General features: G+C 35.8%; 1 protein-coding gene across 3 annotated transcripts in view; it reads right to left on the bottom strand.

The window, feature by feature from the left end:
- Positions 1–16,554, bottom strand: part of LOC139111866 (fatty acid synthase-like) — a 297,920-nt gene that overhangs the window by 70,775 nt on the left and 210,591 nt on the right. For 2 of the 3 annotated variants that reach the window (XM_070672437.1, XM_070672435.1), the window contains 3 exons: positions 14,982–16,006; positions 14,652–14,902; positions 8,888–9,587 (listed from right to left, as the gene is read on the bottom strand). In XM_070672437.1, the coding sequence (XP_070528538.1) occupies positions 8,888–9,587; positions 14,652–14,902; positions 14,982–16,006 (1,976 nt within the window). The remainder of the gene's footprint in view (positions 1–8,887; positions 9,588–14,651; positions 14,903–14,981; positions 16,007–16,554) is intronic. The other variant, XM_070672436.1, reaches the window with a different exon arrangement.

Raw genomic sequence — 16,554 nt, 5'->3', positions numbered from 1 at the left:
GGCACAATCTGGTGACGAACTAGTTTTGGGCGCCAGGCACGGGCCCAGCCGTGCCGATTCGATTCACAGAGGATATCTCCTCTTAATGATCTCCTATAAACTCCAACGGCCGTCGCGCGCGGGGGCTAGCTCATCCGAACGGAGAGGGGCGGGGTATCACAGATGGAATTTCTCGGATCGGCGGAAACGATAACACCAAATGATAAATGCGCGAACAGGGCGAGTACAATTTGCAGTTCGTTTATTAATATGCAACGGAACGAGACAATTACGACGAGTAACAAGAAAAATAACCATTTCCGTAATCGTGAGCGGGCTCGATCTTCGCGCAATCCCCTAGATCGTGGCTTGTGTTTTGAATCGCTATTAGATCGTCACGAGTATCTCCCGTAGCTCTCACGCCGGCCCTGACTGTTTTGGTGCCGGTCACGCGCCTCCCGTACACGTGGCGTGTTTTCGCGGGACGCAACGACACACAAGAATTCACGCGAAAGATCGCCTGTCGCAAACGAGATCGCGTGATTTCTTTTCCGACCTCGGCCGCTGCCGAGGGCTGTCCGTGCGGACGCGACGTACGACAGCTTCACAAATAATCGAATTAACCAACGCAAACAAACCGTCCCGGTGTGTCTCGCGGGGCCCAACCACCGGCCTTTAGACGCCTGTCGGCTGCCACTCGCTAACGTTACGTCCTTGTCTCGCGACAAGGGTTCACCAAAATAATCTAACGGGCCCGCATGCCCGTTTTACGTGACCGAGTATCGTCCAAATCCGCGTCGGTCTCCCTGGGAGGCGAAGAGCTGTACAATACAATAATTCCGCAATGCGGGTGGAAGATCTCACCGAATAAGCACGTCTTGACCTCTTGAGACGTCCTCGCTCTCCCTCGCACTTTCTCTCTCGCTCTCGCTCGCCCCAGTCGTCTTGGCTCACTCTCGCTATCGCTCGCTAATTCTCGCTGATCGCCCGTCTATTACGCCGGTCTACACGGAAGAGAGCGAGGACCGCGCGAATTTTTGGCATGAGGCCCGGCGTATCCCCACTCTCGCGCCTCGCGGATTTTTCCGCGCTACGTTGCCGATTTCCCGCGGAAGCCGCTGCCCTCACAGAGCCCTATCGGTACTAGCCGGTTGGCGCGGGTTTCGGATAGTCCGTTGTCGCAGCAATTCTCCCGCAGGTGGTTTTCGGCGTTGAAACGTGTAGGCGACAAGCCTCCTCCACGGTTCTCGGGATGAGTGGTCTCCCATCCCGGGCCCGTATCCGGTCACCCGTTCTTCCGGAAGTTTGCGCCTCCGCCTATGGTCCGCTCCTCTCGCTCCTCCCGCGGCAAGGACAGTCGGCAATCTCGGCAACATACGGTAACAACAAAATCCACCAACGCGATTGTTAATTACCGCCTCGAGAAAATATCGCTACATCCTCCGGAGATTTCTGCGAATCCTTTTTGCTCTCTTCGCTATCGCGATTCGTCCAGCGCCGCTGCGCCTTTGTGACGGCCGCGGAGAGCTGCGACGAAACAGCGAAAGCCGCCACGTCACACTCTTTATCCTCTTCATTTCTCATTTTTAGTAGTACTATCCCACCCCTCTCCCCTTTTCCCTCCTTTACCATCTTTATCTCCTCCGCCTCTATATCTAACTCCAATTTCCTTAATATTTCTTTCACCTCTCCTTCCATTTTTTTTATTTTTCGTATTCCTAATCCCTTTTATAATTACATTTTTTTTCCTTTTTTTTTTATCCTTTTTATCTATAATTTTCTCTAACTTTATCACTTTATTCTTTGTCTCCAAACTTTCCTTTCTTCCTTCCTCCACTTTTATTTCCAGTTCTATTAGTTTCCCCCTCATTATCTCCCTCTCCTTCCTCCACTCCTCTTCCTTCTCTCTCATTGTCTCCAGGTCCTTTTTCAATTCTCTATTGTCATCCTTCAACTCTTCTATTCCCTTTTTCATCTCCTTTCTCATTTCTGTTACTAACTTTAATATTTCACTCTCCATTCCTTCTTTTACCTCCGCCTCCTTTCTTACATCTATCTTTTTTAGCTCCATTCTTATCTGCGTTATCTCGCCCTCCTTTTCTCCTCCCCCTCCCACTCTTTTTCTTTTTAAATACTCCTCCATCCCTATCACACTCCCGCTTCTCTCTCTTCCCTCCTTCCTCTTTCCTTCTTGTCTCTTTTCCATGTTTATCTACTATCTCTTTGTATTGTTTTTCTCCTTGTTTCTCACCTTAATCCGATTCTCATGTTCTATTCCTTGCTATTTATCTCCCGGTGTTTTCCTCTATCCGTCTCCTCTTCTTAATATCCGTCCTTTTCTCTTCCTTTCTCTTTCCTTTTCTTACTCCCTTTTCTCTCCTCTTTAACTTCTCTATCTCTTCTACCAGATTTTATCGTCTCCCTTTTTATTTTCCACCCTTCCCCCCTTATCTCTCTTTATTCTACCCTTCCTCCAACCGCTCCTCCCTGTTCCCTTTGCTTACCTTCTCTCCCTTTCACTCTCCTCTTTCCTATCCACCGTCTTCCTAACCTCAAACTCTACTTATTTTCTTTTTATCCCTTTAACCACTCCCTCCCACTGTCCACCCACTTCGCCCTAATCACCCACTTTCCTCAGCCCTTTTCGCACCTCCCTCCTATCCTCTCTTTCTCCTAACCCTTCCGCGCTCTCCACTATCACTTCTTTAAACTTCCACAGTTCACTCTGACCACCTATACGCTGTGCTTCAGAAGCGAAAGTCTCCTAATTATTACATATTAAATGTGTATATTTATTAAATGTTTTTTACAAATTCGTAGGAATTTAGACGAAGTCGACGTAGTCGTACCTATAGTTACAGCGTTTATTTTAAAAAAATGTTAAATTTTAATTTTGAACCCCGTTAATATTATTACTGTATAAAAGAGACAAATATAATAACAAAATAATTTCAATATCCCAACAATTTGTTTCTTTAAAAGACATTTATTCATTTATATCCGTCACTGTACTGCAAATAACACTCATATTTTACAAACTTTGATTCTTTATAACTTTTTAATAAAAAACGAGTGACGGCTAAAACTTCTTCAAGGTCATTCAGGAGGGTGACCTTGACAACATATGTTAAGGTCAATGTATTCGGGGTTTACTCCCCTAAAGTGCATAATTACCCTCTTTGTCTCTCTGTCTTTATGTCTCTCTGTATCTCTGTCTCTGTAATTTCATAAAAAGTATTTTGTTTGGGGGTTTTACAAATACGTTAACTGCTTGGATGTATTACTCATTTTATTCATTATTTTAAATACATCAGATCATAATACATCAAAGAAAGAAAAAGCAACTAATAAATAATTTACTTTCAAATAATTTTACATATTGTAGCAATGGAGGTTTCCGGATAAAAGGCGCGTTGAGAGACAGCGTTGTGCCGACGTTTCGCAAACATTGCAGTTTGCATCATTAGGGCAGAAGCTCCGATACTGAGCTTGCTTGTAGTTTGGTGGTCCTTATATATTTACCTTTTTTTTTCATTTCTTTCGTTGTGATTAAATGAGGGGCAGTGTTTGTCGACCAATCATATTGTTTAATTGACCAGCTGATCAATGAAAGTCGCTGTCTTTCAACACGGCTCTTATCCAAAAACTTCCATTGCTACAATATGCAAAATTATTTGAAAGTAAATTATTTATCAGTTGCTTTTTCTGTCTTTGATGTATTATAATTTAATGTAAAAATTTTTTTTAATTGACCAGCTGATCAATTTCAACAATATGATTAGTCGACAAACACTGCCCCTCCCCCAATCACAACGAGGAAAAGAAAAAAAAAAGATATATAAAGACCACCAAACCACAAGCAAGCACAGTATCGGAGCTTTTGCCCTGATGATGCGAACTGCAATGTTTGCAAAACGTCAGCACAACGCTGTCTCTCTACGCGGCTCTCATCCGGAAACCTTCATTGCTACAGAAGTAAATAACGCAAAAGCTTAAAAACTAGAATTTTGCATATTGACTTTAATAAAGTTGTGTGAAAAGGAGATGGTCGGAAGCAAGGGGTAATATTTAAAAGTATTACCATTAAATTGTATAGGGTTAATTAAATAGAAAATGCACAACAGTATTCTATAAACACAGATGTGCTTAAATGATAGTATTTTCAAATAAGACATAAATATTGATTTAGTATTTTTTGTATCTTTAAAACTATCCATTTATCCACCTTGGGCCCAATGAAACTTCTGATCAGGATGTCACAAACTACATCATATTAAATTCAATTAATCGCGCCGAAGACCAATTTCATATGGTTTGATGTGGAGTTCTTTAAAGTGTGTGACGGTCGGAACGGCCGATAGCGAACGGCGCACCAACGCGCCACAAAACCCGTAACTCGCCAGACAATAAAGTAAGCCGGTGCGCGCGGAAAACCCAATAAGCCCCGAGCGCGAAATCTCCGGGCATTGCTAGGCCGCAGCTGACAAGCGGCGCATAAATTTAAAGAGCCGCGCGATATTTAAATGCAACAAGGACTTGTATATAAGACGAACTGCGCGAGTTCGAGTTATCACTTCTGATCCTTGCAATCGTAAGAGATTTTTACACCAGTCTATTCTCTGCCTCAGACGCACGACTAACAATACCACGAGATAGGGCTGTTGCCTCGAAGCACACTTAAGAAAAGAACCGCATACCGTTGCCGAGCAACCACTGCGCCAACGGCCTCAAGAAAGGGACCCTTAGCATGCCGAAAAAGAGGGTAAGAAGAGGACACCGCAAGAACAAGACCGCTCTCACTCCGGAAATCGTCTCGGACAGTCTGCCGTAACCGCCTTTGGAAACCGCCAGAACACCATAGATAACTGACATCCGCGTATACTCTTCGCAGTGTCCGCTCGTGGGAATTCTGCACCAGATCGGATTAAAGAAGCCTCTGCGGCATGCACATCTACAACTATTGAAGTAGAAGCCGCGACTGGGAAACTTTACTTCGCCGAGTTTCACTAGGCCTCCAAGGATCATTTCTCGCCCCAGATGACGTAAGAATGTGGCGCTACACGAGTCCTCGGTAGAAACCAGCAACCAGCGCCGCCAGCAGTGTTATCTCCAATTCCGCCTGCATCCTCCTCCGAAGCCGAGCTTCTCATCTTGCCCGGCGACGAGAAGTAGAAACCTATCTGCGTCACATTAATGACCCTACACTTATCTTACCGTAAACGGCGAGTACTGCTATAATCAAACTGAATCGAGTAAACTAACTCTTTGTTGCCGTGGGTTTTGTAAAAGCGTCAGTGGGAGCGATTTGAGCGATACCAAAAATCAACTTGTATACATTGTACATAAACCTTAATTTAAGAGAACTGCTAATTGGTCATTTATTTGGTTTACCAATCTTAGAACCAACTAAAGCACGCCATAAAGTATAAGTCAAAAAGTATCCTGATTTGGGAGAGGAAACTCACGTTGAAAAAGCACCCCAATAGGATAAGAATTCTATCATGTTCCTGTCGTTTATTCTGGGTAACGCTAAAAAAGGATTGATTTTTAGATGCATCACTACTTGTAGAGATAAGAAAAAAGAGAAGTAAGAAACGAGAATAACTTTAAAGCAAAATTGTAGCAAAAAGATTCTAATCGAAACTACCCTTAACAGTAACGAAACATCGAAAACCATCCTTACAAATCGCAAAACGATAATAAATTGTGTCCTTCAAAAATAATTATGGTAATAACTTATCAAAAAAAACCACTTTCATAAATGTGATATGGTTCAATTAATTAACAAAATTATCAATTTTAAACAAAGTTGAAGTTAATATTGTACCTAAAATTGAGTTTGCAAGCATTTTGCTAAACAACTGCGCTCAATTTGCTTTAGTCCCCGCCGGGTTAAAATGTCCTAGTTTAATAAAAATAGTACTTTTAATTATATTTTACTATTAATATGTACTTTTACTTTTAAAAGTCTGGAAAAAAAATTTTTTCTGGTTGTGAACAAGTAATTTTCATGTAAAAATACCTTTTTTTAGTGTATATTTATTATATCTGCACGGACTATAGAACATATAGACATGGAAGAGGAATGTCTCTAGTTTTCAACCGAGAAAAATATCGCCAAGAAGTGAGAACAAAAATGTAGTTACTTCTCTCTTATGGCTTACTATTCGAAAATGCGCATGCTCGGTTTATGCGCCAATTTAGGCTTAAAAGTAAGGTTATCAAAGATTATGTTATAAACAATTGAACGGTTTAAACTATTAAAATATTTAAACACGTCCAAAGAGAGTTTTATGTAATAAGTGTAATGCATAAAATTAATTACAATAAGAATATTTATTGTATTGTATGTGGTAAAAAAGACAAATCAGTTTCTTATTTACGGTGAGTAAAAATATATTTAATTTAATGTAAAGTAATGTGATTGTGTCATTGATCGTATTCTAATGGATATGTTGTAGTAAACTCCCTTCGATCTCACCAAGATCATTTATGATCCTTTGAATTGCGCGCGCTAACATGCAGGAAAATTAGATTTTTATTTGACAAAATGGCAGCATCGGCGTGTAGCGCATGTAAGATTCTTTTTTTAGGTCGGGTAGTAGATGTATGCGTCTTGCGTTTTTTACATTCGTTACTCTTTTGTTACTTGTGTGTCACGATCGTCTCTATTATTTCTTTCTCTCGCTATTATTAAAATATCTTGGTCAAAAAACAAAACAGCTTAGTGCCAGTAATTTTTCTAAACCCAACAGGTTATGGGCCCAGACACGTAAGTGGGCAGATCGCGCTGGAAAAACGAGTCTTAGTAGTGAAATGAGATTGCGAGAAGAAGGCACTCCGTTGAGTCTAAAAGCAATATGGTAGGAGAAATTAACACGAGGTACATTGAAAAGTTCGACGGGAAAAATTATCAGAGCTGGAAGTTCCAGATGAGTAATTGATTTATCGCATATGAAATAGCCGATGTCGTAGATGGAACCAGGTCGAAACCGGCTAACCTCAATTCAGTCAAAGAAAAAAAATGGATTAAAGACGACGCAAAAGCAAAGTTTCTCATGTCGTCGGCCATGGATAGTGAACAGATACACATAGTACTCTCCTGCCAGACAGCCCAAGATATGTGAGAAAAACTAGCTACAGTCCACGAACAAAAGACATAAACACATAAACTTCTGTTAAGTCAACGTTTTCACAAATATAGAATGCAGTCAATGAATACCGTAGCTCAACATGTGTTGAAAATACAAAATATGGCGCGACAACTTCAAGATCTTGGAGAGAAAATTCTTGAGCTGGTAGTCATCTTAAAAATTTTAGCGAGTCTGCAAACCAAGTACAGGAATTTAAGAAGTGCGTGGAGCAGTGTAGATCCTGATAGTCAAACAGTAAACTATCTTCAAGAAAGTCTTATAGAAGAAGAAACATATCTGGGGACAGACAGTGAAGAGACAACGGTTCTCACGGTTACAACTAGAAAAGACAACAAGGGCAGATCAAAAATACGAAAAATACACAGACAAACAAGGAACGACAGAACAAGAGAGTGGTAGAATGTTATCGTTGCCACAAAAAGGAGCATATAGCTCGTAACTGCAGAACAAATAGACAGTATAGTGGTGACTCAAGTCGCTCAGAGTCTCGTGACTACGCTTTGATAATTACACACGATCAAAAGCAAAAGAACAGACAAAATCATGACTCGCTTCTATTCACAAAAGAAATTAACATGATGTTGAAGGCCAAAGCTGAAGATACATGGCTGACACACAGCGGAGCGTCAGCACACATTACCTGTAGAAGAGACTGGCTGGTTGACTACAAATCAAGAAGCGATGGAAGCACTGTACATCTAGGTGACAATGGCGAATGTTCAGTCGTTGGTCAAGGAACAGTATATTTAATTTTTGTTATTTTTATCATGAAAAATTAACAATGCACATGCAAAGATATCTAAAATCTAGTTTTTACTATTTCTTTTGGCTTTAAATCACAATGTAAATGATGTAATTTTCTCTGACATTGATTGCGACCAGGGACCGGTATCCATTTGTACGTTTAATTACATACTTTATGTATTAAATAAATGTTTGAGTAAAAAATCATTTTTCAAAATTTTTGAGTATATTTTATATTAAATTGACCAGTGCATTCCCAATGCATTAGAGTACGTACTTTAATTGTGTAAAATAATTTTTATTTTTGTTTAACCAATTTAAAAAATAGTAAAAACTACGAATAGGTGATAAAACAAAATGATTTATGGTAACTTTAAGTCAATTATTTTTTTAACGTTTTATGTGGACTAACATACTTTTTATGCTATTAAAAAGTTTAATGGAGCGCTATAATTAGTGATTTAATAGCACTTAGTTATTAAAATTTTTTTTTTTATTTTAAGAAAATGTTAAGCGTTCAAAACAAAACTTTAAATTTAAAAGCTGTGTGTTTACAATAAAAATTTGACACAAAAAGTTATGTAATGTTTTGCAAAATTTGTAATCATTATTGAATAATTAATTCAAACTTTTGAGCGAACGAGCGTCAACAAAGCAAAAGGTAGTATTTTTTATAAAAGATAAACAGAGTCAGCGCACGACTATTGGCTAACTGCGCGTGCAATCATCTCCTGTCATTTACTGTTTACTTATTGTCGCGTGTTGATTCTGTCTATCTCCTCTAAAAAATACTCGCCTTTCTCTGCCGCGTTTATCACACAACTTTGTTGACGCTCGTTTTTTTAGAAGTTTGAATTAATTATGCAATTATAATTACAAATTTTGCAAAATATTACATGACTTGTCGCCTTGAATTCTTATTGTTGAAATACAGTTTTTAGATTTTATGTTTTGTTTGTAAAAATCTGTATATTGTGTTACAATATTTTTGCATATGTTAAAAATTATACCTTGCCAATATGTTTTCCAGCAGCCATATATCTAAAAGCATTTTCTATTTCGCTTGTGTCAAAAATTTTTCTACATAATGGTTTAATAGCGCCATTTGTTAAACCTTTTGTTATACCTTTCCACAACGTTTTCTTTTGTTCCAAACTTGCTAAATAAAACTTGTCTACTAAAACACCATAAAAATTGATTCCTTTATGAAAAATAGATGAATCCAATAAACTGTTGGAAATCATATCAAATTTTCCAATTTCTAAAAAACGACCACCATTTGCTAAACAGCGCACAGATGCTTGCAATTTTTCTTCGGCTAAAGAGTTCAATACGATATCTACTCCACGACCTTGTGTACATCGCATAATCATTTGTTCAAAGCTAGTATCTCGAGAATTTCCAATATTATTTTCAGGAATAGAGGGAAAGGTTTTTTGTATAAACTGTCGTTTTTCGACGGTTCCAACTGTTGTAAATACTTCACAACCTTCGTAAAGTGCAAGATTGATTGCGGCTTGACCTATTCCCCCAGTACCAGAATGAATCAAAACTTTGTCTCCTTTTCGCATTTTACCTTTCATGTATAAAGCATAATAGCATGTGCAATATACAACTGGAACTGTTGCTGCATCTTCCATTGTCCATTGTTCTGGTATGATCCAATTAAGATATTTGTCAGACAAACAAATATTTGACATACCCCTAAACCTAATAGTTAAAAATAAAATTAATTTATGTATATATGTATCTTATAACAGTTATGTTATATTTATACATACAAAATGTCCTAAACAACGTGTCGCTCCCAAAAACTGTAGGTAAAAAATTGAAATTGAAGACAAAAAGTCACATACAACTTGATAAAATTATCACCAGTTATTGAGATAAAAATTAAAATGTTTGAGCGTGTAAAGTTAACACCCCAACATTAAAATGGAATAGTACTCACTAGATTATTAGCTTTTTTTGAATGAGTATAAGAGTACTTTATACTTTTTAAAAAGAGTTCTGCGAATTTACAGCTACAATTAAAATTTGAAAAATGGGGTGCCAACTTTACACCGAAAATCGAGATAAAATAGTATTGAAAAGCGCAAATCCTTCATTTTGCAAAGTTTTAGAATACCTAATAAAAAAAATTTTTTTTTTAATGCCAAAATCCCAGTGAGAAATAGAACATCGAGTCGACATCGAAACGACGTAAATTTGATCAAATTTTATCGATGCAAAATTACATATCAAATATACATCGCGCGCTCATTCAGCCCACGCTTTCTTGTCACTCTCGCGTGTATATAAATTAATTTTTTTATTGAAAACGAGTAAGAATTTCAGAAAACGATATAGGACTTTTCGTTTTCTTTTTAGACGTTCTATCTACCCTAAAAGTTTGTTTACGTATGTTTGGGACACCCTGTATAAGAAATGTATAAGATATAATATACAGGGTGCCCCAGATCAGTGGACGATGCCGAAAATGATAGGTAGATTTAATCGAATTAAAACAAAAAGTCTTATATCATTTTGAAAAATTCTCAATAGTTTTCGAGAAAAAAATTAAAATATATAAAATGTATAAGCGTAAAAGCGACAGGAAAGCTGCGCGTGAGGGAGCGCGACAGTAGAATGACTAGAAATGGCACCGTCGTCTGTCGCGCTCACTCAGCCCACACTTCTTCGTCGCTCTTACGCGTACATAAATTAATTTTTTTCTTGAAAACTATTGAGAATTTTTCAAAATGGTACAGGACTTTTCGTTTTAATTTGATTAAATCTACCTATCATTTTCGGCATCGTCCACTGATCTGGGACACCCTGTATAAAAAATAAAAAATGTATTCAAATTTAATTTTTTTTTTTTTATATTAATATTAGAAAAAAAAATATATCAAATAAACATCAAAATAAAGACGATTCAATATCGATAAAACGTCAATTTAAAGACGATAAAACATCGAATCTGTGACCACAAGAGTATCGAAATTGATCAAAAAATTGATATTAATTTGAGATTTCGAATTGAGATCGATTCGACATCAATTCGATGTTCTATTTCTTACTGGAAAAAAAGTTCTTAAAAAATTAATTTTTGAGTCCAATAGTACTGACCACTTTTTCTGATTATTTGACGTATTTAGAGGAGTATTTGATAGTTTTATAAAATTTTATTTTATAAATAAAAATGATACAAAACTTTATCGAAAAATTTCAAAGTTTCGCGCGCGAAACGTTTTTGATAGTATCGAGGAGTACTGACCATGGTTTCGTACAGTTCTTGACGAGTTCTTACAAAAACTTTGATGTCTCGAAACAATAGTGTAAATGGTTTTGCAGGTACACGACGATCTTCTAGTCGTTGTCGAAAAATTTCAAAATTACGCGCGTGAAACATTTTCGACAGTGCAAAGAGTAAATAAGAAATAATGATTTCGTCTTAAAATAATGAAATAATCTCAAAAATATAGACAGATAAAAAAAAATTCTAATATATTTACCTTATAATGGATATACATATAATAGTGTAATATTATTTTTGTGTATACATGATTGTGTGTAGTGTTAAATGTTTCTTGTACTGAAATAATATTTCTAATCTTTTTTAAGCCGTCATACTTATACCAATGCAATCCAGTAAATGCAATTGCAACGTAATGACTCTGTTATGTTTCATTTAATTGCATGTTATAATTAATATAACTTATAACTTATAACACCGCAAAGTACATATTATTTATCATCTACCAAAATAGATTTTGACAATCTATCTAATGTCGATTCAAAACGAACATGTTTTATATAATTTGGATCAGTTATTAAACTCGTGTCTAAAAATACATGCGTCCCACATTCGTGCATCTTATTAACAATTCTATTGCATTGCATCTAATTGCAGTGGACTGAATAATTTAAGTCGTCAAATTTTGTGTCATTAATGGCTTCTTGAATATTTCTCAAGCCTTTTTTGATGAGTATATCTATATTAATATACAAACTTGAAAAACGTCTTGTGTTAATATATTCGCAACTGCTGCACTTACTGATTCTCGTTACAGTTAGCACTTCATAAAGAAATATATCAATTAAATGCGCTATGTTGAAATTTGCATTTACAAATTCAATTTGTCGTTTGGATAAACGTTTGCAAATATTTGTTTCCATTAATATTTTAGCTCGAGTGATATAATCCGCTGTAATAAGTTTTCCTCTACTAAGAATATTTTTCGATAGTGTAAATAACGGGTGATTAAAACGCTTCATATATTTTTTTTAAAAGTACTTTTCCTAACAGCGTGCATAATTATTTGAGTAAATCAATCGAAAGGGCATGTTTCTTTTGAAGAAACATGTACCCCATCAATGTGAGTGTTCACGCAAAAATTATCATTTTTTAAAACTGGGATTTTTATAAATTTGTCGGATCCAATATCATCTCAGTCGAAACAAAGGTATTAAGAACGACAATAAAGCTGCGGACTAAATGAATGTGACAAATGAATAGCGCCGTTGTCTCTTTTCGGGAGCGACACGTTGTTTGGAACATTTCGTATATGTTTTAATTTTTTGAAAGTAAAAATAGACGTTGGATGTACACACACTGACATTAATTAATTGACATATTAAAAACATAAATATATAAATGCAAAATTGGCATATATTAAATTTATTAAGAAATCTATTTTAAATACTTTCGTACACAATTTTAATAACAATAATTGTGTTACGTCCTCGGACTCCACATCTCCTTTTTTCCGACACCGTCGGAAACGTGTTTGGCCAGCGCCAAAACATTCTGAAACGTCTCGCACGTAAAAAAAACCCCGTCCGATAGAAAATCTTTAAGTTTTTTTTGCCACGTGTAATTCAGTGCTCGTTGCGTTAGCGAAAGTGCACCACTCTTTTGTTCAATTCTTATTTGATTCCCTACGAGGTTAATTACGAGGTGTTTCAACAATAATAATTTTTTTTTAATAAATGAGGTTTTTTGTTGCTTTATTAAAAATTTGTGACTTATTTTGTGTGATACTAATTCTCTTTGCGACAAAGAGTTCTCCCAGCCTAACTTTGCCTCTCTCTGTTTGGGTGAGCTAGCCCCCGCGCGTAGCGACAGTAAAATTTTCATTCTTCTCGCAATTTTAATGTAATTTTTCAATTTGACACGGCGAAGCTCGTGCTTAGTGTCCAAATCTAATCTAAGTATTTTGTAATTCACAGCATGTCGAGTCAAGCAGGAGGATTTCCGCCTTTTCCTCTCCGCTATTTCTTGTGTAAACGGCCGAGCGCGGATCACGAATCCGCGCCCAGCTTTTGTGATCTCGGCTTTCCTCCGCAAAGAGGAAAAAAACATGACAATTCGTAAAAAAAATTCCTATCTATGTATACAGGGTGTCCCAGTTGATTGTAAAAAAGTTCTTAGTTGTAGGTTGGGCTTCCGAAAATAAGTAGAAAAGTCCTATACGGTTTTGTAAGTTAGGCGTTAATAACCGAGAAAATAACATTTAAAGATTTGACGCCCCCCGTGCGAGCAAAAACGCGCCGTTCGAAGCTACCCAGACGTTAGTGGACCTAGAGGTGTGGCTTATCTTACTCTATTCACAAAAAAATGAGTAATCTATGAATCTCTGTAAATAGAGTGGGCTGCCACACCACTACTCTATTTACAGAGATTCATAGATTACTTATTTCTTTGTGAATAGAGTAAGATAAGCCACACGTCTAGGTCCACTAACGTCTCGATAGCTTTCAGCGGCGCGTTCTTACTTGCATGGGGGGCGTCAAATCTTTACATGTTATTTTCTCAGTTATTAACGCCTAACTTACAAAACCGTATAGAACTTTTCTACTTATTTTCGGAAGCCCAACCTACAACTAAGAACTTTTTTACATCTACTGGGACACCCTGTATACATTATTTGATGTAAAAAAAATTCTAGAAAATAGTATCATTTATCTATTCAAGCTCTCGCATTAATCACTAGTCAAAGAAAATTCTTTTGCTACGAGCTATTTTGCGTCTTCATAACTTTATATAGTGAACCATCTGATCTTTGTGTTCATACGCTTATTTCACATTGTACGTGCCGATTTTTTTCTGCACGCAGCAGACCATGTCACGCGTCGTGACATAATTGTAACTTGCTTTCATAGAAACTCACACGCGGTGATTCTTAGTGTGTTAGGTGACATTAAAGTAAAGTGCAATTCTTCAATTACTGTGTGTTCTGTGTATTTTCTATGCACTTGATCAACATACTTCCTCAAATTTTATACATTCTTGCAAACGCTCGCGTCAACATCTAATTTAGACTTCACATCGTCATATCTCGGTTTCTAAACTATGTACAACAAATGTAAAAACACTTTTGTTTCTAAATACGACCCTAAACTTTTTAATAAACATACTTAGAAGTTGATCACCGTTAATAAAATCCGACAATTTTAGATATTGGCAACTCAGGAACTCGCGTAAAGATACAAAATAGGTCTCGCTGCGTGCATACTTAACGCGAGACATTACCGTGTTTCTTGATTACATAAAGTATGTAAGTTAAAAATATTGTAGTTTTATTATTTTTTGTTTTCTTTTGAAACATTTCCTACCAACAATTAAATCTAAGTTAATAAAAATAATGTTAATAAAATAATTAATAAGTTAATAAAATAATTAATAAGTTAATAAAATAATTAATTACATTAATTATAAGATTTAAGATTAATTATATAAAATAATTTTATTATTGTATCAACATTAATAAAAACAATTTATTATTTTACCCTTCAGGAGATATCATTCCCATTATTCTTTGTCTACGTGTATTAAATCCTACAAATTCCAAACCAATGGCACTGAAAAAATTACTTTTGTAATCAGTTACTTCAATAGATTCGATGTTAATTTTGTTCGTAGCCAACATAATATCTTTGAAGTTAAGAGGCGCGTATATTACATTTATAAGATTTTCACATTCATTATTGGAAGGCATTCTGTTCTGTACCCAGCAAAAACTACTCAAATCTCCAGGTACCTAGTGTAAATACATACAAATAGAATAAATACTTAAAACAATAATTTATTGCACAATAAAGATTTATTTTCCAACGAACCATTTGCTTAATGCAAGCATTTTGTACGAGTTTTGGTTGTAATTGTGGTAATGGAAAATGTCTATAAGATCCCCAAACATGATTAGAACGGAGAACATTGATAGGCAAATCCAATTTTAGCTGTTCCATATATAACAGTTCTTGTAAAGAAAATTTAGGTGCTTTCTTATCTTGAATAAATATACTTTTAATCCTTTCTCCTCTTGATTCTTTTCGCAAACAATTAATAAGACCTAATAGGCCGCATTCGAAGTCTTTTGCAACAAGTATTATCTTTGCATTTGCGTTAATCTCTTTTTGTTCATTAATAATTGATTTCAATTCATTAACCCATGAAAAGTCATAATTATTTACATGTACAATTTGGTATTGAATTTTTTCAACTTTTTGTGTTTTTCTTAATAGTAAAAGTACTTTGTTATTTATTTGTTTTTCAACTATAATATCTAACTCATATGTTTTCAAACATGAATAATCGTAAATAACATCAAATTTCTCTAGAGTTAATAGAAAACCTTGTGGCATTAACAAAGACAATAATTGTCGATATAATTTCTTGTTATTTTTTGTTAAAATGTCATATCCTATGACCATTAAACAATTTTCATCTTTGGATAACTTAGTAACCACCGTTGTAGAAACATTCTCGGGTAACGAAATATCTAAAAAATTTTCGTGAGGAATTACAAGTCTGGTATAATGTCGTATTTGAGGTAAATCATTTAAAATTTCAGTTATAAATGGGGAATTTAAATCATTTTGTGTCACTTTATCGCAATCATCGACAAATTCAATAATTTTAACATTTATCATATTGCAACATTCAAGAGCAATATGTACTGACATCCTTATTGCATCTTGCAACGACATAGTTTTTAAATCGCGATAGGCAACAAATTTGTGATCTTCAAGAATGGTATTATTCTTTTTCTGTCGTCGTAATATAGGTGCAGCCGTAATACCATAAATTTCTATTCCTCCAGATATTACAACGTCTAAAAATTTGTAATAATGTACAGAGAATTCTGTAATATACATAAAATTTATTTATATCTGATGATTGATAATACAGGCCCACAAAAAAATTATTCTGTGCTGGCGATCTAACTAATCTAGTCTTATGTATTTTGGTCCGCTGAATTCGAATCTGACGTCAGAATTGCTCCATCACGTCTGAGTTTTTTTAATTATAAAAAATAAATAAAAATTTCGAAAATATTGAAATTCTAATAAGACTACGGTTCATAAAAAAAAAAGTTGCCAAAATCATATTTTAATATGTTTTCCAACATTATAAATTCAAAGTTAACCTAAAATTTAAACATTGTACTCGATTTATGATGTGAGCTGAATTCATTTTCCGGTTTACCGAGGTAAGAATGCCAGCGAAGATACACTGCCTTTTAAGAGGAGATGTAATGATGTGAGAATAAAATTGTGAAGTCTCCGACGATTAGTTGTTCTTGTCAAAGTCAGAAAAACTTTTCATACTTAGGCCTGTTATATCCCAAGTCTTTGGCAACAAGGAACTCAGATATAACCGGCAAGGTTCTGCACGCGCAAAGCAAAACCG

This window comes from Cardiocondyla obscurior, linkage group LG25, assembly GCF_019399895.1.
Source record: "Cardiocondyla obscurior isolate alpha-2009 linkage group LG25, Cobs3.1, whole genome shotgun sequence".
Classification (NCBI taxonomy): Eukaryota; Metazoa; Arthropoda; class Insecta; order Hymenoptera; family Formicidae; genus Cardiocondyla; species Cardiocondyla obscurior.
This window is presented reverse-complemented; position numbering and strand designations above follow the sequence as displayed.